The sequence below is a fragment of the Sphaeramia orbicularis genome, chromosome 20 (assembly GCF_902148855.1).
Source record: "Sphaeramia orbicularis chromosome 20, fSphaOr1.1, whole genome shotgun sequence".
In the NCBI taxonomy this organism is placed as follows: Eukaryota; Metazoa; Chordata; class Actinopteri; order Kurtiformes; family Apogonidae; genus Sphaeramia; species Sphaeramia orbicularis.
The window spans coordinates 44,595,630-44,620,141 of record NC_043976.1 but is presented as its reverse complement, the minus strand read 5'-3'; the positions used below and the strand labels follow the sequence as shown (position 1 = coordinate 44,620,141).

Below are 24,512 nucleotides of genomic sequence, written 5' to 3'. Positions count from 1 at the left end.
TGTGTTAGAGTGTATTAAACCGTGTATCTGACAACAGAACACAGGTCCAACATCACTCCCTTTTTTTCGAACTGCTAACACAAAACACTTTACTGCACATTGAAACTAAGTTATTATGGAATGAAATGCATCATAAAAAAATTATTGCTGCACATTAAGAACAAAACGTCCTCCCTCATTGGACGTTTAAATATTTATAGGTCTAATACTGCACTGCAGTTTAAGAAAACATGCAAACAGACGAAACACGAGCCGGAGGAAAAGCTCCAGACGGACCGAACTGAAGTGGACGTTAACGAGCAGAACAGACGAGCGCACTAATGTTGAACTGACGAACACGCCCCGACACATCTGGTGCACGCTCGCCGTTGCCATGGTTTGTGACTGAAGAGGTTACCGTGTGAGCGTGCAGATGCAGACAGCAGGCTAATACCCACAATGCACCAGGCCGATGCAGCTCTGTGTGTTCACATAGGCAGAGGTGTCCATATGTGACCTGGATCTGATCTGAACAGCACTAATCTGACCCAGACCGCTTTCATATGTGGTCCTGAATCCGACCCGGACCGCTTTCGTATGTGGTTTTGAATCTGACCCGGACCACTTTCATATGCGGTCTGAAATGTGACCCGGACGACTTTCATATGTGGTCCTAAATCCAACCTGGACCGCTTTGATATGTGGTCCTAAATCTGATCCGGACCACTTTCATATGTGGTCCTAAATCTGATCCGGACCACTTTCATATGTGGTCCTAAATCTGATCCGGACCACTTTCATATGTGGTCCTAAATCTGATCCGGACCACTTTTGTATGTGGTCCTAAATCTGACTCAGACTTCACTTCCCACTGGTCTGGGTGGGTGGAGTCCACTGGTCTGAGTGGGAGGAGCTCATTGGTCTGGGTGGGTGGGGCCCACTGTTCTGGGTGGGTGGGTACATAAAAATAAAACCCACAGACAGTGACTGCAGTGTTTTATACACGACTGTTCTGTAATTCTGCTTGAACTCATATTGATGGTGCAGGTCTGACTCCGCCTTCTTCCTCCTTGTGCACCTATCAGGGGTTCCGGTTCAGATCAGGTGGTGCCACTGGTTTCTGATGATCATCAATGAAACGCAGTTGCTCCCATCATGCTTTGCGGCGTCCTACAGCTGGATGCTTCCATCCTCCTGTGTTTGTGTTCACACGTGACACGCTCTGTGTGTGTGTGTGTGTGTGTGTGTGTGTGTGTGTGTGTGTGTATTCATGCACATAAGTATATCTTCTTGCACATGCTTTCACATCTGAGCAGCACAGCGTCATGTGAGCCCCCCCACCCCCCCCTTAAACCAGCTGATGCTTTGCATAATGACTCACAGGGCCGCGCTGTTTGGGTAATCTTAAATTTAGAACACAGCCCAGGGTTGTGCTCCTCTCACACACTCCTCCTTACACTTCTTTTCCTCCTATTTAAGGCTTTTGCTTGTTGAACTTTCGATTAGGAAGTTCACGCACAGCCTGTTCTTTCAGCGACATTATGCAAAAGAGTCGACGTTACATTAAAGTTTCAGAGGATGTGAGGCGGGCCCGTGGGAACACACAGCGCTGTTACCTCGCACACTTCTAAAGTACAGCGGTACAAGAGCTAAAGAGCTGTTCTGTTCCAAATGAGAGCAAAGGCATCTGTACCAGCGGCAGAGGTAGGCTGGGAAAGATTCACATTTACAGAAGAACAACAGCGTCAAAGAGAGGAGGACGAATCCAGAACCAACAGACCCACGAATGTTTAGGGCTGGTAGAAAATACTGGTTCTGCAATATGTCGCAATATTTCATTTCACGATAATGTATCGATATTAAAAATAATAAAAAATGTACTGTTATTTTTAGGTATTTATTCAAATGCAGATATTGTGGAGGTTCATTTTTGTTGTTTTTGTTTTTGGTTTATTACCTCCACCAAGGAGGTTATGTTTTTGTGTTGGTTTGTCTGTCTGGCCGTGTTCAAAATAACTTGAAAAGTTATCAACAGATTTGGATGAAAATTTCAGGAAATGTTGATACTGGCACAAGGAACAAATGATTACATTTTGATGGTGATTGGGGGGGGGGCATTGATCTGCCTTGGCGGAGGTCTGCGCTCTCCGAGTGCTTTTCTAGTATTTTATTTATTATTATTTAACACTGTTTTATTAAATAATGTTTATCTGAATCATCCTAAAACCACTTTTTCCTGTCTGAGAGGCAGATGTTCGTTCCTTTGTTGGGATTGAACTCAAATCCTGTTCTGATGTTAGTTGTGAACTAATAGAATCTGAACATTTGAACAGGATCTGAAACTGGAATGTCTGTAAAACTGAATTTCAGTTTGAACACAGTTTGAACATTTTGTGATAGAACATTAGATCCTGTTGGGATCAAATAAAAATGTGTTTAGTATTTGTGCAGATTTCTGCTGGAATTCAATTCTTCCAGGAAATAATCATTTATAAAAAAGAAACAAAAACTGCCTTTGTAACAGTATCGTGATATATCGTGACATATTGTATCATGATCCTAGTATTGTGATTTGTATCGTATCACCAGATTCTTGCTGATACACAGCCCTGCTAATGTTTCTACAGCCTATTACCCCCCCCCCCCCCCCCCCCCCCCAAACAAAGCACGGAGGGAACTGGGCATCTGAGGACTTCTGTCACAACATGCATTGTGGGAAAGGAAAGTTTGTGCAGCCACTTGTCAGCGACAGCGGCAGCGTGAACATATGATATTATACAGATGAAACAAACACGATGCGGAAATGGCTGAAACACGGAAACGGCTACAGGAATATGCACAGAGGGAAGGGAGCTCCTGCTGTTCCTGCGTCATGTCCGTTCCAGCTGCTGCTGTCAGGCGGCTGCACGAACCTGCCTTTCCCACAATGCACGTCATGACAAAATTCCTCAGATGCCTGAGTTCCCTCCTGGTTCTGTTTGTAAACACATGGTTTGTTTGTGGTGGATGGAACTAAGAAACTGTTCAGCATGAGGAAGAGATTCAGCTGAGTAATAACAGACAGACGAACAGATTCATGATACTGAGGATATGACTGAGGACGGACAGATCTGAGGAAAAACTGGTCACGAAAGTCTCCCGCCCCTTTACGTTGTGGCTGCAAACAGGAAATTAAGACAATCATTAGAGTTTTGAAATGTATGTATGATCAAACACACATGAGTGGGAGCGGTGGTTCACCAGGAGGGGTCTTTAGCAAGGTTATTATTGTTAACGAAAACTAACGAAATGACGAAAACTAGAATTGTAAAAAAAAATTTGTTAACTGAAAAAAATAAAAACTATAATTAAAAGAAGAAAAAATGATAACTAACTGAAACTGTACTGTGTGTTTACAAAACTACCTAAAACGGATAAAAATTATGGATAAAATTCCCTTCGTTTTCGTCTTTGTCAATGTCAGATTGATAGGAAATCGATTTATTTCACTTTAGCAATTTTAGCTGCTGGCACCATTCGGTCCGTCACTTGTGTTCACTTGTGGTTTCCAGTCGTCTTCTGGTCCCCACGCTACCTGGAAACATGGAGACTAAAGTTGGGAGAAAGCAGCAGAGTCCTGTCTGGGATTTATTTGAATACGACGACAGAGAAGAAGAGAAAAGAGACCACTGAACTACAACTAAACTAAAACTAAGCATTTAGAAAAAAAACGGAAAACTAATAAAAACTATCAAACCTGCTCTAAAAACAAATTCAAATGAACTGAATTAGAGAGAATAAAGTCTAAACTAAATAAAACTAAACTAGAATGAAAAATCCTAAACTATTAGAACCTTGGTCCTCAGTAACCACCCTGGAGCTGCCCTGGCCTCAGCTGCCCCCCCCCCCCCAGCATTAACTTTTTATAATGGCTGTCCCAGTCGTCTGTCAGGAGCGTCGTCTCTGCAGACCTCAGTGTCTCTGAAACCCACTGAACCCTCCTCCTGCTCCTCGGCTTGACTTGGGCCTCCCTCTCTTTTGAACATGTTCTAAAACCCTCCTCCTCCTCCTCCTCCTCCTCCTCCTCCTCCTCCTCCTCCTCAGTGCTTTCGTGCTCATTCCTGCTGTGGTGACAGTTCAGTTTGTGACTGTGACATTTCTGTATTTTTAGCAGCGATGACGTCAGTTTGTTCCAAACAAACAAGACACACAAAACTCAGAGATCCAATGTTCCGTAAAAATTCACGTGTGTTTTTTTAGTTTTTAGGTGGGATTTCGGTTACATTAACTCAGTGTTGGTTAAACTGGGGGGGGGGGGTCTTCCCGGGGGTCATGGATCAGTCCTGGGTGTTTTTTTTTTAGTTCTTCAGGTTGGAACATGTATCAGGTGGAACTAATGTTTGATGGTTGGATTCACCCTGGACTCATTTAATGGACGGACACAAAACCAATCTGTTACCATGGTGATCTGTCACTAGACTAGACAAAGAGTTTAGGTTTGGACAAGGACTGGACTGGACTGGACAAGACATATGGACACACAGGTTTGTGTTTGGGACCAGTTCGGACAGTTTGGACCAGTTTGGACAGTTTGGACAGTTTGGACCAGTTCGGACAGTTTGGACCAGTTTGGACAGTTTGGACCAGTTTGGACAGTTTGGACAGTTTGGACCAGTTCGGACAGTTTGGACCAGTTTGGACAGTTTGGACAGTTTGGACCAGTTCGGACAGTTTGGACCAGTTTGGACAGTTTGGACAGTTTGGACCAGTTCGGACAGTTTGGACCAGTTTGGACAGTTTGGACCAGTTTGGACAGTTTGGACAGTTTGGACCAGTTCGGACAGTTTGGACCAGTTTGGACCAGTTTGGACAGTTTGGACAGTTTGGACAGTTTGGACCAGTTCGGACAGTTTGGACCAGTTTGGACAGTTTGGACCAGTTTGGACAGTTTGGACTTTTCTGTTCTCAGATGTCCAATGGAAACAGGCTGACACTGGTCACATGTTCATCTGTGGAACCAACATGTGTTTGATGGACTAAAAAAAGGAACTGGACTGGCACAGTTGGACAGAATTGGACATTTACTATTTTTATTTGGACAAATATTGTCTCAGAGCAGTCTGGGTGAGTTTATTTATATTATTCAAACAAAAATCTGAGTCATTTTGAATTTGAACAAAAAATTATTCAAGGAAAAGTAAAAAGTATTGATATGATATTGATGTTTCTGTCAATAAAAGTTAAGGATTATGGTCCAAAGGGGGACTGGAGGTTTATGGTCCTCCAAAGAGGGGCTGGAGTTTTATGGTCCTCCAAAGGGGGACTGGAGTTTTATGGTCCTCCAAAGGGGGACTGGAGGTTTATGGTCCTCCAAAGAGGGGCTGGAGTTTTATGGTCCTCCAAAGGGGGACTGGAGTTTTATGGTCCTCCAAAGGGGGACTGGAGGTTTATGGTCCTCCAAAGAGGGGCTGGAGTTTTATGGTCCTCCAAAGGGGGACTGGAGTTTTATGGTCCTCCAAAGGGGGACTGGAGGTTTATGGTCCTCCAAAGAGGGGCTGGAGTTTTATGGTCCTCCAAAGGGGGACTGGAGTTTTATGGTCCTCCAAAGGGGGACTGGAGGTTTATGGTCCTCCAAAGGGGGACTGGAGTTTTATGTTCCTCCAAAGGGGGACTGGAGGTTTATGGTCCTCCAAAGGGGGACTGGAGTTTTATGTTCCTCCAAAGGGGGACTGGAGGTTTATGGTCCTCCAAAGGGGGACTGGAGGTTTATGGTCCTCCGAAGGGGGACTAGAGGTTTATGGTCCTAAAGGCGGACTGGAGGTTTACAGTCCTCCAATGGGGGACTAGAGGTTTATGGTCCTCCAAAGGGGGGACTAGAGGTTTATGGTCCTCCAAAAGGGGGACTGGAGGTTTACGGTCCTCCAAAGGGGGACTGGAGGTTTATGGTCCTTAGTTATGGGGGACTGGAGGTTTATGGTCCTCCAAAGGGGGACTGGAGGTTTACAGTCCTCCAAAGGGGGACTGGAGGTTTATGGTCCTCCAAAGGGGGGACTAGAGGTTTATGGTCCTCCAAAGGGGGACTGGAGGTTTATGGTCCTTAGTTATGGGGGACTGGAGGTTTATGGTCCTTAGTTATGGGGGACTGGAGGTTTATGGTCCTTAGTTATGGGGGACTGGAGGTTTATGGTCCTCCAAAGGGGGACTGGAGGTTTACAGTCCTCCAAAGGGGGACTGGAGGTTTATGGTCCTCCAAAAAGGGGACTAGAGGTTTATGGTCCTCCAAAGGGGGACTGGAGGTTTATGGTCCTTAGTTATGGGGGACTGGAGGTTTATGGTCCTTAGTTATGGGGGACTGGAGGTTTATGGTCCTCAGTTATGGGGGTCAGGGGGCTAAATGCCAGGTTGACGCTCTCCTATCTTCTAATAGAAGTAAATGTTTTGCAGACGTTCTAACCTGGCTCAGACTGTTACCAGGGTCGGTGGTTTTCCTTCAGGTTCTACATCGTGCACACAGATGCTTCTCTCTGAATTGGTGGACCTTTGCGTGGGACTGCGCCTAACTGACCAAAAATAAACTGTGTTGACAGAGCTGACCTTTGAGGATAGGGAGGTCTAAACAGAGGACACTGCTGTTGTCATTATCTGCACTGCACCACCACGTTTATATAAGCCTCTGTACAACAGGATGCAGATGGGGGGGGTTCTGTCTACATGGCATGTGTTCAACTATCAGATATAGAACCATTCTCCAACTTGCAGCATCCACACATAACAGTAGCTTGCTGGACGGTGAAGAGAGAACTGTATATGTATATTTGTATGTATATATACAGCAGGGGTGTCAAACATGCGTCCCAGGGCCCAAATGCGGCCCCCCCAAAGGTTCCAGTCTGACCCCGGGGATGAATTTACAAAGTGTAAAAATTCCACAGTCAATTAATTAAGTTAATTTTTTATGATTTTTTTTGTATGAAACTGAAGCCAGATTGAACATATTTTTGAGCTCAAAATGCACCAGAATGCAAAAAAAAAGACCTCACTGTTCCCAAAATGTCCCAGAGGAGCTATGCTCATTGCCGCGGTCCACTACATGCCCCGCTGCAGGGACCCAGACTGGACCCAGACTGGCTGTGGCTAGGGATGGGAATCGTTAAGAATTTAACGATTCCGATTCCATTACCGATATTGCTTATTGATCTGATTCCTTATCGATTCTCATTGAGTGAGGGAATAAAAGAGTCCAAACGGGTGTGTTTGCATGAACTGTCTTTTATATTTCCATCTGCACAGAAAATAGAACATATACAGTATGAACAAATAATGAGAACAGATGACGCCGGGCCTGGTGGGGGGGGGGGGGGGTGCAGTTAAAGTGAAACTACAGACTCTTTACTCTATTGCTGCATTTCTACTACGTGGAACTGGTTCGACTCGGTTCGGCTTGTCTCCCATTGCTGTGCACCTCATTTCCTTTCCCCTACCTTCAGAAACTTATATTTGGGTACAACGTTTGTTGCCCACACTGGAACTGGAACCGGCCCAACGTTCACTCTGCCGCTACGTTCACAAGTGCCGCTAGGTAGTGTATCAAATACATGACATTCCTGTAAATGATTCACATGCTGTGGACAAATGTTTGATCAAATTGGAGGAATTCCACCCTTTAGAAAACATGGAAGCTTTGACAGTGTTCCAGTGGACCTGGTGTGGTCCGTTTGGACCTGGTGTGGTCTGTTTGGACCTGGTGTGGTCTGTTTGGACCTGGTGTGGTCCGTTTGGACCTGGTGTGGTCTGTTTAGACCTGGTGTGGTCTGTTTGGACCTGGTGTGGTCTGTTTGGACCTGGTGTGGTCCGTTTGGACCATTTCTTGGCTACGTTCTGACCAAAACAATGCAGCGTAGGTGTGATGTCATCGCGCATGCACAACGAAGGCGGAATCGATAAGCAGAATCGTTAAGCAGGCAGGCAAACGATTCCAAGGAATCGAGCTACTGGGAACTGGTTCTCAAAAAAGAACCGGTTCTCGATTCCCATCCCTATCTGTGGCTTTTTGTGGCTACACTCACTTCTACTCATGTAGCCACAGTGGCTGGATCTTTCATTTTCCTCGCGCAAGCACAGAAAACGGATGACCTACTTCTGTCCGTGACATGACATTTGAAAAGGGAAGAGGAAGGGGAGGAACCTGACTTTATATTGGGGTACCCCTGGAAACACATGAAGAAGACCGGACATAAACCAACGAAGAAGAGGGCGGAGGACCAAACACAACACAGGACTACCACTAAAACAATGCCAGGTAGCACACTGAAGTTAAAAGAACAATCGAGAATAATTACAAAAATAACATTATTCCAATCGATAAACTTATACTTTTCAAACATCCTGCACCACAAGGGGGCGCTACCTCCAAATTTATCAGGATTTAAAAGTACTATAATAACTATGTTGCATATATAACCTTGTACAAATGTCTTCAATATAAATCCCATGTTTCACTATGTTCCTGTTTCTGTCTAGTGTTTCAAACAGTCCACTTCCCTCCCTGGACTATAGCTCTTCTCTTATTATTATCTATTACCCCTTTATTACCACAGCATCTCAGTCATATATGCTACATGTGTTCATGTGGTTCAAACAGAACCAGAACCACACTAGTCCTAACATGGCTGGAGCCCAGGCCTTTAAAGGGGCCACTGGTGACCTGTTGGATGGGACAAGGTGAAATGAAACTGGGGGGGTGGGGTGGGGTGGGGGGGTTGTAGATGAAGCCCTGGAGCAGGATTCTAATGACACATCACATTAGTGTCTCTAATTCCAGGGACATGAATTGGTGCTTTCACCGTTTAGTCGAACTGATTGGACCTCAGACACTGTGAGCCGGACCTTCAGGACCCAACAGGAAGTCCTGTTGAGAGGCTCCTCCCCCACTTTAATCAAACATGGACAATAAAGTTCTAATAGTTTTGGATTTTTCATTCTAGTTTAGTTTTATTTAGTTTTGACTTTTTTTTCTCTAATTCAGTTCGTTTTAATTCGTTTTTAGAGCAGGTTTGATAGTTTTTATTAGTTTTCCGTTTTTTTCTAAATGCTTAGTTTTAGTTTAGTTTTAGTTTAGTCGTTTCTTTTCTCTTCTTCTCTGTCATATTCAAATAAATCCCAGACAGGACTCTGCTGCTTTCTCCCAACTTTAGTCTCCATGTTTCCAGGTAGAGTGGGGACCAGAAGACGACTGGAAACCACAAGTGAACACAAGTGACGGACCCTTAAATATCATATGGTGCTGCTAGCTACAATTACTATAGCGAAATAAATTGATTTCGTATCAATCCAACATTGACAAAGACGAAAACGAAAGCAATTTTATCCATAACTTTTATCCGTTTTAGTTAGTTTTGTGAACACACAATACAGTTTCAGTTACTTATGTTTTTTTCTTTTAATTATAGTTTTTATTTATTTCAGTTAACGAAAATGTTTTTACAAGTCTAGTTTTCGTCATTTTGTTAGTTTTCATTAACGATGATAACCTCGGTGGACAATGTTCTTATTTCAGTCCCACATTTGAAAAGCTGCCCTGTTTGGAGGTTTAGATTAGCATATGTTCCTTTAATGAATGCTTCCTCCAACAGGGACGAGCTGGTTCACAGATCCAAAAGCTGGGGCCGTTGATCTGCTTTACTGGGGAGAGATGACTCCAGCTGAGGCATCATAGCAGTGCACGCTTTAAAACTGACATCAATTAACACCGCGACATAAGCCGTATTCAGATACAACACTGTACCAGTGTATAATGCATGATAACTAATTCCAATGAGTCCCCAAGGGATGAACAGAGCTTTAGCCTGGAATGAGAGGCCTGTTAACATGAAGCAGGAGTGTGAATGACATGGAGGATGTGGAAATGAGAGGGTAAAGCTGGGCCACCGCCTGGATCCGCCCTCAGGGATCTAGGTAATAATCCTCTTCTGCAGCCTTATCTCCTGTTCTCACTTAATCATAAGAGGACGATGAAGGCAGAACTGAAACACACTGTGTGTTTAACACAAGAGGGAAGGTGTCTGTAAACCAGGGCTGTCAAACATGCGTCCCGGGGCCCAAATGCGTCCCCACCAAAGGTTCCAATCCGACCCCTGGGATGAATTTACAAAGTGTATAAATTCCACAGTCCAGGCTGTGGAACTCATTTTAGTGTGGGTTCCACATACAGACCAATCTGATCTACAGTCAAATAATAACAGCAGAAGAACCCACAAAAAAGAATGACTGCAGATTTACTACTGGGTTTGATGGGAAAAAATAATATTACATTATGTCTATAAATAATGACAACTTCAAATGTTTGTCTTTGTTTTAGTGCAAAATATAACATTAAATTATTAAAATATTTACATTTAAAAAGTATCCTGTAACAATAAAATGTGAATAATTTGAACAAATATGAACAACCTGAAATGTCTAAAGAGAAGTAAGCACAATTTTAACTATTTTCTTGTTGTTCCTCAGTGTTTAGTGTCTTTGTAGATCTGATCCATGATGCACATGTAGAAATGATAAGTTACTACTCAATATTTACCTAAATTCACCCAAAAATGACCCTAAAACCACCTAAAAATTACTCCAAAACCACCTAAAATTCACACAAAAATTACCAAAAAACCACCCAAAAATTCCCCAAGAAACACGTAATATTATGCCTATAAATAATGACAACTTAAAGTTTTAGTGCAAAAAAATAACATTAAATTCTGAAAATATTTCCATTTCCAAACTATCCTGTAACAATAAAATGTGAATAATCTGAACAAATATGAACAACCTGAAATGTCTGTATTAAATTCAGTCCAATTTGAACTCTTTTCAGCCTGTTCCTCAGTGTTTAGTGTCTTTGTAGATCTGATCAGCTAATTTAGGGGAGGAGTTATCGGCTAATTTAGTTGTTATTGTTGTTATTGTTCAGTTGTTATTTCTGTGTTCTTATGATAGTATTTGACTGAATCCTGCCCACTGGAGATTGAATTGGTCTGAATGCGGAACCTGAACTAAAAGGATTGTTAATATCTTAGTGTTATTTTTGCATTTCACAAATTCATCCCAAGGGCTGGACTGGACCCTTTGGCGGGCCGGATTTGGGCCCGGGGACACATGTTTGACACCTGTGAAATGGATAGTGGTGGCACACAAGTTCTACATATGCTATCGTACAATGGCACTACAGGTACAATGCCACTAGTTTAGTAAATATAGGTACAGTTTAGCACAGATGTCCAATGGAAAAGGGAGTACAGTTTAACCACAGGCTGGCTGACCTCCTGCTGCTGACGCTGGAATAATGCATGTATGTTTGTGTGTGCCCATACACCGTGTCCTTCTGAACTACATCCACATGCAGATAGTGAAACTGTGCAGTGGTGACACTATTTCCAATCCTCTCAGCTGATAAAGGCCGACCAGCTTTTGTCTTCAGTGAGAAAGTTTGTAATCAGTTCTAATCAGTGTTCCTTTCTAGTCCTAATGAGTCCGGTGCAGTCCTGGGTATCTGTGAGCTCCAGCTCCAGGAAGGAACCACAGATCCACGTAGAACCGGGTCAAAGCTACGACACGCGTTATCGGCCAAAGAACGGTCTGCGCTACAGCAAAGCTCCAAAAGGTTTCAGCTGGTGTTCAGCTGGAGCATGACGTCATCAACTAAATACAAATCAATCAAAATAATAAAAATCGGACCAATGGTCCTGTATCTTACCGGCCAAATTCAAAACTTTGGGAAATGTATCCAGATGCCATTTATTCTCACCCAGTTCTGTGTATTTATTCTGTTACAGAAATAGTCCATGTTTTGCTCATATTCCAATCAGATCTGTAAAAAACTTAAATTCACACTTGATATCATTGATACTGATTTATTGGCTCAATCCACTTCCTATCTGTGATAATGGGAAAAGTTTTCAAAGTTGCAGCAAATCCAGAATCAGATCTGGATCAAAATGATTTCAAGTCCTTGTGTTGACATCATCATACAAAAGCTGTATACCAAGTATGAAGTCAGTCAGAACTGGAGTTTCAGAGAAGAAGACGACTGAAGTTTTTGTAATGGACGACAGACGCCACCACCGCTAACGGACGCCATATGACGACAATAGTTTAGGGCCTGTCGGCCGGTAAGCTAAAAAACTAGAAGCACTCAGAGAGCGCAGACCTCCACCAAGGCAAATCACATTATACAGACGATCACATGCTTCAGTTGTTCCAGTAAATCTGTCCATTTGTGCGTTTCTTTGGTCACTGGTGCTCTTTGTTTTGCTGCATCTACCTCCATCTGACCCATGATTGGAATTGAATTATGGGAAATTTAGCAGACCCCTGTGTTTGTAGTGTGGTCCTGAAAAATCTTCATTTTGAGGGTCAAACAGCCCTCCCCCTTAGCCCCTCCCCTCTGTCTAATTGAGAATTGGGACCCCCCCACCCCTTCACGTGTACGTGCAAAACCGAGGGGTAGGGCTAAGGGGGAGGGGCTAAGTTGTGAATTGGGATTCAGCCTCAGTCTGGGCCTGAACCCCTGACACCTCTGGACCGGTTTTATCTGCCGGTGTGTTTCAGTGACTCACCGAGGAAGCGGAAGGTCCTGCGCACCAGCGGGTTCAGGTAACAGCAGTCCCCGGTGGCCACGGTCTTCTCTGACCTGTCGAACTCTTTGGACGTGTACTGGACCAGGAACAGCACGGTCTCCGTTACGGTGATCTGATGAAAGAGGACAGCAAACACAGTGGCTCACATCAACTAGGGATGCACCCATACCACTTTATTCCACGCCGAGTACTTCCATTTGAGTACTTGTCGATACTGAGTACTGATACGAGTCCTTAATAATCCCATTCCAGTTGTTAGTTCCTTTTGTAAATGTGCTTTATTGTCGTTGTCATTAGTCTGACTGGAACAAAGTGCTGCTACTGACATTTAATGTGTTGGAATGAGCGTTTGTCAATTAATCCACCAGGGGGCGCCGCTCTGAATTAACCATACTGGACAAATACCACGAAGAAGAGGAAAGTTTAATGAAGAAGAAGAAGAAGAAAGTCAGTAATAAAAAAACATGGAGACGGCAGAGGCAACACTACTATGATACTAGTGTTGATCTTGCTGAGGGTAGTTGTCATAAATCTGTCAGTAGTTTTTCTCTAACTCACACAGTCGCTCTATGAACAGATCCTCTACCTCACAGGTGTCAAACATGTGGCCCGGGGGCCAAAACTGGTCCACCAAAGGGTCCAGTCCAGCCCCTGGGATGAATTTGTGAAATGCAGAAATTACACTGAAGATATGAACAATCAAGGATGTTCAAATCATTTTAGGTCAGTTCAGTCTTAAGTGGGTTAGAATTAGTAAAATATTATCATAATAATCTATAAATAATGAAACTGTAAATATTTCTCATTGTTTTAGTGTAAAAAAAAGTTAAATTACACAAAAATGTTTACATTTACAGACTAGCCTTTTACAAAAAATGTGAATAACCTGAAATGTCTTCATAGAAGTCTGTGGAATTGTACCAATACTCTGCCTCTTACTAAATGTTTTGTGTATCTGTAGATCTGTAAGTTGTGATGCGTATGTATAAATGATAAACTAAGGCGTAATATTATTCAAATTGCACTTATTTTTCTTAAGAATTTTCAGGTTTCAGGATCCGTCCATAACTTTTTGACTTATCTTGCACACAGACAGACAGACAGACAGACAGACAGACACACAGACACAGACAGACACACAGACAGACAGACAGACAGACAGACAGACACACAGACAGACACACAGACAGACAGACAGACCACAGACAGACAGACAGACAGACAGACACACAGACACACAGACAGACAGACAGACCACAGACAGACACACAGACACACAGACAGACACACAGACAGACAGACAGACACACAGACAGACAGACAGACAGACACACAGACAGACAGACACACAGACACACAGACAGACAGACAGACAGACAGACAGACACACAGACAGACAGACAGACAGACAGACACACAGACAGACAGACAGACAGACACACAGACACACAGACAGACAGACACACAGACACACAGACAGACACACAGACAGACAGACACACAGACAGACAGACAGACAGACACACAGACAGACAGACACACAGACACACAGACAGACACACAGACAGACAGACAGACAGACACACAGACAGACAGACAGACAGACACACAGACACACAGACAGACAGACACACAGACACACAGACACACAGACAGACACACAGACAGACAGACACACAGACAGACAGACAGACAGACACACAGACACACAGACAGACAGACACACAGACACACAGACAGACAGACAGACACACAGACACACAGACAGACACACAGACAGACAGACAGACACACAGACAGACAGACAGACAGACAGACAGACAGACACACAGACACACAGACAGACAGACACACAGACACACAGACAGACACACAGACAGACAGACACACAGACAGACAGACACACAGACAGACAGACAGACCAATGCCGGCAAAAACAGAACCTCCTTGGCAGAGGTAATAAATAAATCATCAACAGGGTAAATGTTACTCTGTGCTGGGAAAGAACATATATGTACGTGGAAGTATGTCATTGTATACACACTTTAAATAATTGTAAAGTAGGTCTTTATTAAAATTCATTTAATTTTCCAAATGTAATAGAATTTCCAAACATCATTTTCTTGTTTTGTCTGTTCCTCCTGTTCTCAAACTGACGTCTGTTCTTGTAAATAGCTTTGCTAGTTGCCAAACCAGCTATCCAAACAGGTAAACATGAATCCAGAAACTTCACAGACTCCGGGGGATGATCAGTGGAGTTTACTGAAGAAGTCTTTTTTGTGAAACTGTAACAATACAGAAAAAATGGAAATATCCATATCAACATTCATGTCAAATAATGATCACAGGTTACAACCAGTACATCCACATATGTACAACGAGTTGAGACTGCTAGCATCGGAGTTAGCATCGTGGTTAGCACAACGATTAGCAGAACGATTAGCATAGTGATTAGCATAGTGATTTTATACATTTTATAGGTCACTATGAATGTTCCAACCCTCAAATGTGCAACCAAACAACAATGTGTAAAGTCTGCAATCATTTTTACCATCTAATACTTACAGATGATGTTTTAACAAACACCAAAATAAAACAAACTCAGGAAAGTAGAGCTGCCATGTACTGTGGTGAGAACGTTTTTAACGACTTCCTGTCTGATACCTCCTTGGCAGAGGTCATAAACGCAGAGGACGGACAGAGCACTCCGTCCGTATCCATACAAGTTAAAAGAAGTGTTGTTCTTGTTTGATAACAGTTACGGTGTGTTTTACCCTTTTTGTTAGTTGTTTTCTTGTGGAAAGATTAATTCTATTGATTTCATTTTTTTGCGCCATCAGCTTAGTTGCTCCTTTGTTTCATGACGCTGTGATGGTTATTGAGTATAATAATAAATAAACTTCCTGAATGTCTGGACTTCTCACCAGAATGCTACTATGTATATATATATATATAAACTGATAAACTGACAGGAATATAAAAAATAGGAAAACTCCCAACCCTCCAGTCTGGTTTGTACTTAAAACAGCAGCTCAACCTGATTTCAAACCAAATGAAAACCCATAAACAGAGTCCAGACTCCGGCCAAAGCCTGTTTGTTGTTGTTTGTTTGTTGTTGTTTGTTTGTTATTGTTGTTTCTGCTTTTATTCTCTGTTGTGGGTTAAAGAGCAGAGGCATCTTTGAATCCCAGATCCTACTGAAACAGTTCCAGTTCCTTGTTGCCTGCAGTCCACTGTCTCCTGCAGCTGCACATGCACGTCCTCCTCCAACTGAGGACAAGAACAACAGCTGCTAATGAAGTCTGTATTTATGGAACACTGAATGTGAAGAAGGTTACGTAAGAGACCAGGAAACAACCAAAACAGACAAATGAGCAGCGGCTGAGCAGACCCACAACAGACAAGTACAGCAAACGCTTCAGCAAACACCTTTAACCCTTACACACCCAAACATCATCTTCTACACTGGTTCTTAAACTTTTTACAGTGGACTATCTCCTGAAACCTACTTTTTTTTATCCTCCAACTCTGGCTTCAGTCCAAATGTGTTCCTGTGCCAAAAGTGTCTGTTTATATTTTCAAAACTTTGTAAACAAACAACATACATTTAACTTTATTATATTAAAAATAACAAATCTTTCAAAGTAAATTTTGTGGAACTTCATGGAGAAGCTGAGAAATAAATACATGAGGTCATCAGTACGAAAGACACAGAAGTGGGCGGGACTTTGACTGGAGGAGAAAACTCATCCAATCACAGTCCATATATGACTTCTATTAATGATCAGTAGGAACTAGACTGATATCAGGAACCATTTACATGTTCTAAACCAGTGTTTTTCAACCTTGGGGTCGGGACCCCACATGGGGTCGCCTGGAATTCAAATGGGGTCGCCTGAAATTTATAGTAATTGATAAAAAAATTAAAACTTACTAATAAAAATAATCATTATATAGCCTAAATGTTGTCTAAAATTAATGTTTATTTGCAACATAGTATAGCAAACTATTACATACACCTTCAGAACAGCTCATGACCCGTCGAGCTAAAAAACAGGAGTGTAAGACATAACAAAAATACATAAACTTCTGACATGTGCACCTGGACAGTATTTCAGAGCCTTGCTTCGCTGTTCGGCCTTTGTGTCCAGTGTCTTTTATTTCTGACCACAGCTGAATCTGAGGAACGCCGCTGTGGCGCCCTCTCCAGGACACGCCCACAGTCGTGCTCCTGGGGCTCAGCTGATTTTACACTCGGTCCGCTGACGGATTAATCCTTCATTTACAGGTTTCTCCCCACCGGGATTTGAACCGGCGACCTCCTGACCTGGTCTGGTCTGTTTCCACCTGGCAGCACACACAGAACTGTCAGCACACGCAACATCAAGTGTTGAAGCGTGCGGTGCGTTATTGTGTGCACATGTGTCCACTGGTGGGTGGACCCCACACACACACACACACACACACACACACACACACACACACACACACACACACACACCACCTCTGTGATTAAATCAGGTCGACTACAAGAGGGAGAAATGAGGAAGAGGAGGAAGAGAGAGGACTGAACCAAAAACACAAAGGAAACTTCAAATAAAAGTTCATTCCAGAGGGAAATCACCTGAACACACAGCAGCAGGGATGAGCTGGGGGGGTGGGGCCGAGGGGGAGGGGGAGGGGGAGGGGGAGGGGGAGGGGCTTATGGACACGTCAGTGTGAGCTGAAAGTCAGTCCCACCAAACCTTAAAGATGACATTGTTTGGATCAAGGTTCTAATAGTTTTGGATTTTTCATTCTAGTTTAGTTTTATTTAGTTTTGACTTTTTTTTTCTCTAATTCAGTTCGTTTTAATTCATTTTTAGAGCAGATTTGATAGTTTTTATTAGTTTTCATTTTTTTCTAAATGCTTAGTTTTAGTTTAGTTTCAGTATAAATTTTTGTTTTGTCGTATCTTTTCTCTTCTTTGTCGTATTCATTTTTATGTTTTGAACTGTGTCATGATGCATGGTTCCATCCCTAGTAGGAATGGAACCATTTGAAAATTTCATATCACAGCTATTGTGACCAAAATTCTAACGGTTATCATTATTATCGTGGTATTGTTGAAATTGTGCTCAAAATGTTCAAAACGTACTGATACTCACACTGAAATAATTTAACCAAGTTGTATTTAAAAAAACTAAACAAACAAAAAAACAAACAAACAAATAAAATAATCAGTACAATGTCCCTTCTGTGTCAGAAACATTCAAATATTAACCCTTAGTGGTCTGAGCCTATTCTGTCTGTTTTTCAGTCCTTTTGATTTTGCCTTTATATACTATAGAAACAAATGTTTACTCTACCCATGTTTGGGATCTGTTTTTTCAGCACAACTTCATCTATATCATCTGTCTATTATTTTTTCACTTTAACCTACTATAAAAACATAAAAGGACAGAAAACACACAAAAAAATATAAAATCCGATTTGAAAAATGTATATAATTTATTGCATAAATAACACACAGATGCTTAACGAACCTTTTCAGTGACTTTAAAAGTGAATATTGGTTCCAAATATTAGGTACAGAAAATCTAAATTTTAATAAATTAAAACTATACTCAAATATTTGACATTAAAGCAGATCTTTACATAGGGGTTTTTTTTTCCCTAAAAGTGCGCTAATCAAACACGATTATCATAACTCGAATTTAATCGGTAATACTAACCGTCTGTGATTTTACTGCTGTTTATCATTATACCAGTAATCGTTACATCCCTAATCCCCCGTGTTTACACCCCTCCCCACCGTAGAAAAGGCTCCATGGTTAAAGTACTGTAATAACAGATGAACTGTGTAATTGGCCTTTAACTGTACTGTGCCACAGTCCGATGGAAGCCCCGCCCCCTGGCCACCTAAGCCGCTTTGGTCTCCTCATTATCCCTATCATCACATGACCCACAGACCCCTTTAACAGGCTGACGTTCCAGGGGCTAATCCAGCCCAAGAACACAGCTGCACTCAGACCACTGAACATGTTCCAGTCCTGCTTCAACAGAAACTAATGTCACCGAGTCCAACCAGGAGGATTAACCTGTGGGATCTGAACCCACTGACACGCCTCAGGGTCCGCCCCCACCCATCTAGTCTGATGTAAACGAATTGACAGGAAACATATTTAACACATCTGAGTAAACAGAATAAGTAGAAGTAGAAAATCCAATTAATTGCACTCAATTAACACTACTCAAACCCAGTGGTCTCAAACTCATTTTCTTTCAGGGGCCAAATTCACACTGTAAAAAACCCCGTAAAAAAACAGTAATATTCCAGCAGCTGGGGCGCTGCAAAAATAATGTTAAATAATGGAAAATAACTCATAAAAATACGGTAATTTTCCATAATTAAAATACAGTTTTTTGCCCTAACTTTACATGAGATTTTGCATATTTTTTTGACTTTTTAATGTTTAATAAAGAATATTTACATGTATTAAAACAATCAAATTACCTATAAATATTTATATAAATCATTTTCATTGAGACTCAGTTGTCTAATCCACTGATAAAAACTGTATTTGGACAGTTTATCAGTGCTTATACATGTTATACATTCACAAAAATACATTTATTCAACATTTTTGTTGTGAAACCTCCTGTAATTACACAAGATATTTGTCAATTAACAAACAAGTCTGGTTCAACTGACAGAGCTAATACTTCTTAAATGGTTAATTGTCAGTAATTTCATCTCGTTTTATTATTATTAGTTTTTTTTTTTTTTTTACATTATTAAACTTTAAATTAACAGTTTAATCTCATAAATAGAAAAGAAATATTTGTGTAATTACGATACATTTGCAAATGTATTTTAACTGTATTTTTCTGTGAAAAAAGAAAACATTTCTTTTAAAAAATAGAAATTTTATGGTTATTTACAGTGACAGTTTTTTTCCTGTTATTTTACATTTGACATGTAAAATCACAGTCTATTTTTGTCATTTCATTGAAATTTTCCTGTATCTTAAAAATACAGGAAAAATCTGTAAAATAAACAGTGAAAATTCTGTTGAATTACAGATTTTTTTTTACAGTGTAGAAATAACGACTCCACATTTAAATCTAAATTTCATGGTAAAAAGTCAGTATCAGATCGGTATCGGCAAAACTAATCCTAAAAAAAAATCAGATCAGAAGCAAAAAAAATCCAGACTGGTGTAAAGTGTCTTTAACAGATTGGACACAGGTCACATGAGGACACATTTACCTGAATGTGAACGGAGCCTCAGTCATATTTACAAAAAAACTGAACCTTTCCCATCACATTCAGAACTGGATGTTGAAACTCCATCAGGTCATGGGTGCTTTTATTCATATTTTGGATATTAGCAGAATGAACACATGAACGCATGCTGGGCTGGAAATGCCATTTAAAACTAAAACAATCATTTCTGACTGAGTTTCACGTGTCCATAAAATACACATTTATAGGAATCGCTCTGAGAGTTTCACACTTCAGTGATTGCAATCAAAACAGAAAGAGCTCCAACTGAGGATATTAAGGCTGTTATCTAGAAAAAAAAAAAAAAAGAAAGAAAGGAAAAAAGAACATGAGTGAAGGCGGCGCTGTGTAGTTTCATTAGCTTTACAGCCTCTTTGGAAGCAGCAGGATTTTCAGGATCACAAACGCTTCCATTACTATGAAGACTGGAACCACTGGAACCACTGGAACCACTGGAACCACCAACACTAACCTGGTACTGGATCTAGTTCTAGGGTCTGGAGGTGGTTCAGTTTGTGGACCTGGTGGATCAGGGGTGTCAAACATATGGACTGAAATACCAAATAATACTGAAATGAAATGGAAAAATTATAATGAAGATATTAAAATCATTTTAGTTCAGGTTCCACATTCGGCCCAATTTAACCTGGAGTGGGTCGGACCAGTAAAAGACTGTCATAACAACCTAGAAATACTCACAACTCTCAATTTTACTCAATTTTCATGTAATTTTACTGTATTTACATTAAAACAAACTATTACTTCACAAAACAAGTGAATAATCTGAACAAATATGAAAACCTGACATGTCTTCATAGAAGTCCGATATTCTGTCTGTTATTAAACGTTGTGTTTGTAGATCCACTGGGATCTGTACGATATAATGAACACATGGAAATAATAAACTGAATGTTGTTAAAATTACACCTATTTTTCTGAACAAATTTCAGTTTGTTCATGTTAGTCATGTTGCTTTAAAGGATAGTTTGTAGATGTGAACATAATCATCATGTAATCTGACTTTTTGACTCTGACATTTCCACAGGTTTGGGGTTGACATTATTTTTCAGTTTTTCTGTTATTATTTCACTGGTCTGATCCACTTTAGTAATCCGTTTTTTGTAGGATCTGGTATATTAAAATTTCCTGATATTGTATATTTAAAAACAATGGAAATTAAGTTATGTGTGACATCATCACACATGCGCAACGAAGGCGGAATCAATAAGCAGAATCGTTAAGCAGGCAGACAAACGATTCCAAGGAATGGAGCTACTGGGATCGGGTTCTCAAAAAGAACCGGTTCTGGATTCCCATCCCTAGTAATTAGAGCTGCTTTTGGTTCCAGTCTGTTTGAGTTTGGATGGCACGCTGAGGGAAACATGCTAAAAACACACACAGCTAGCTAGCTAACGTTAGCTGTATCTGTCCTTTACCATTATGGGGAGTTGGGGGTGGGGGGGGTGATATGTTAAATTGTATGTTTTTTGTTTTGTTTTTTCCTTTTCCTTCTTTTCTTCCTCTTTTCTCACTCTATCAGTGCTGTTTATTTCTGAATGTGCGTTTGTTGTGTTGTGTTGATATTAAAAATGAAGCACGGTCTGCCAGTCGGGGATTTCAAACCAGTACTGTGATGAAGCTTCGAAATAAAAATATCTGAAACACAAAACATTATTTTCAGCGCCGCAGCCATCGCTTAAAATCACCCGTCGCTCGTTCGTTTGTTTGTTGTGTCGCTTTTGCCGTCCGCCATGGCACTGCAGCCCTAGTCACATGATCACTGTGACAACGGTGCAAAGGGTCAACAGAAATCTAATCCATTACAATTATTATTATTACTATTATTATTATTATTATTATTATTAATAAGTATAGGAAAATGCATGATTTTCCCTGAAAAATACCATACTACCAAGGATAATACTACACTGTAAAAAATATCTGTAATTTACCAGAATTTTCACTGTTTATTTTACAGATGTTTCCTGTATTTTTAAGATACAGGAAAATATCAATGAAATTACAAAAATAAACTGTGATTTTACATGTCAAATGTAAAATAACATGAAAAAATTGGAACTGTGAAAAACCATAAAATTTCCATTTTTTAAAAGATTGTTTTTGTTTCCAAAGACAAATACAGTTAAAATACATTTGCAAATGTATCATAATTTCACAAATATTTCTTTTCTCTTTAAGAGATTAAACTGTTAATTTAAAGTTCAAATCTGTAAAAAAAAATAAAAAATAAAAAAAACAAAACGAGATAAAATTACTGACAATTAACTGTAAAAGAAGTATTAGTTCTGTCAGTTTAACCAGACTTGTTTGTTAATTGACAAATATCTTGTGTAATTACAGGAGGTTTCACAACAAAAATGTTGAATAAATGTATTTTTGTGAATGTATAACATGTATAAGCACTGATAAACTGTCCAAATACAGTTTTTATCAGTGGATTGGACAACTGAGTCTCATTGAAAATCATTTATATATATATATATATATATATATATATATATATATATATACATATATATATATATGTAGGGAATTGGATTGTTTTAATACATGTGAATATTCTTTATTAAACATTAAAAAGTAAAAAAAAAAAAGCAAAATCTCATGTAAAGTTAGGGCAAAAAACTGTATTTTAATTATGTAAAATTACCATATTTTTATGCGATGATTATTTTCCGTTATTTTACAGTATTTTTTTGGCACCCCTGCTGCTGGAATATTACTGTTTTCTTACTTTTTAAAAAAATTTTTTTTACAGTGTATAATATATGGTACCAAATTGCTTAAGAAAGGTTCAATCTCCAGAACCACTGAAGTGGGACCTGACACGACGGCAGCCCTGGGTGTTTGGGGGTTACGTGAACAGATGAGTGTGCAGTCAGGGCTGACAGGGACCATTCAGGCTCCTCAAACCATTGGTTCTGGGTTCTGTGCACTTTATTACGGCACATAAAACAATCCCTTCCCATTGATTTCCATTCGTCAGCGTCAGTCTCAGAGCGGAGCAGCGCCACGTCTCCTCCTGCTCTCAAACAGCTTCCTCCACCGTTGTCAGTAATCCCATTACAGCCCAGAAAGACTTCCAACAGCAGAGGAAGACAGAAAACAGAAGAGCGTAAAGCCGGCGCTCACCTGGGGTTCCATTCTGGGCTAATTGGAGATGTGGAACTATTCCATCTGACATCCTCTATTATGTCTGCCTTTGATGATGCTGTGTGACGTGTTCTGGTTTGGGGGGTGGGGGGGTGAACTGACGTGGTTTCCTGAGCAGAGCATTCAGATGGATGTGAGCAGCAAAACAGGAGGCATTAGGGCAGGGGGGTCGAAGTCATTTTAGTTCAGGGGCCACATTCAACCCAGTATGATCTCAAGTAGGGATGTAAGAAAATATCGGTTCTGCAGTATATCGCGATATTTCATTTCACAATACTGTATCGAGATTAACCCGTTCATGCATGAATTATGAGAACCTTAAATGTGCTTTTTTCCCTCTTATTATTCCTCTTTAGGCATGAAAAAAATGACAAATTTTTATGATTTTTATGATGATTAAATGTCCACTCAGCTGGACACCATGTGTTTAATTTTAGAAGCAGAAAAACATGTATTTACTGATATACTGCATAAAAACGATGAAATAAAAACATGTTTAATGCTGCTAATCTGATGTTTTCTCACATTTTAACATATCTGCGTGGAGATAGTATTAAAAAAAAAACAAAAAAATATTAACAATTTTTTACACTCAAACATGTAACTGCTGATCAGGTTTATCTAGAACAGCAAAGTTACAATAATGGCATCAGTTAAAGTGTATGGGATGATGTATAAGTGTCCACTGCGTTGGCTGATATGGAACTAAAACTACAAAACCCATGAATATACAAGAGAACAGCTGGAGAAGAGCTGTCCAGTGGAGTGACCAGTATGCATGAAAGGGCTAATATGCACTGTCCCTAATAAATAAATAAATAAATAAATAAATAAACTGTAGTACAATATAAATAAACTAATGTGTTGATCTGTGGTTCCCCATGAGTTCTAGATCCTCTGGTCCAATTCATTCATTTACTTTCTTTTACTTTCTTGGAAAATCCCACTGGTATTTTCAGTTGAATAACCTCCATGACACCATGGCAACGTGGCCCTATTGTTTATCTGTTGCTAGGTAACCCACTTCAATAATGATTCTATGGCCATAGTAACGTGATTATAAGGATATTGTATTCCAAAATGACTAATATCTGCCAAAATATTGGTCCGATCATTATTATCATCACCATTATTATTATTATTATTATTATTATTATTATTATTATTATTATTATTATTATCATTGTTATTATTATTATTATTATTATTATTATTATTATTATTATCTCAAAAACAAGAAAACAGCCTGATTTCCTCAGCATTTGTCGTCTCTGTAGGTTGTGAATAACGAGTGAAGCTGACGTGTAAAGGAGAAGGAAGTCACCAGAGCCACTGTCAGCTGACATACGGAGTCAGCTGACCTGTGAGCGCACACATCCTGGCCGTCAGATGCATGTGGACAGCGTCCTTTAACAGGGTGTGAAGTCCACGGTGAACGTGGCTGCCGCTCTGGAGCATCTCACTGATGTGATGAATCCATTTAACAC

The 24,512-nt window shown here is 40.5% G+C and overlaps 1 protein-coding gene across 1 annotated transcript in view; it reads right to left on the bottom strand.

Annotated features, from left to right (window-relative positions):
- Positions 1–24,512, bottom strand: part of LOC115411248 (phospholipid phosphatase-related protein type 5-like) — a 115,711-nt gene that overhangs the window by 66,401 nt on the left and 24,798 nt on the right. Inside the window, exon 2 of the mRNA XM_030123292.1 lies at positions 12,564–12,696. Within this exon, the coding sequence (XP_029979152.1) occupies positions 12,564–12,696 (133 nt within the window). The remainder of the gene's footprint in view (positions 1–12,563; positions 12,697–24,512) is intronic.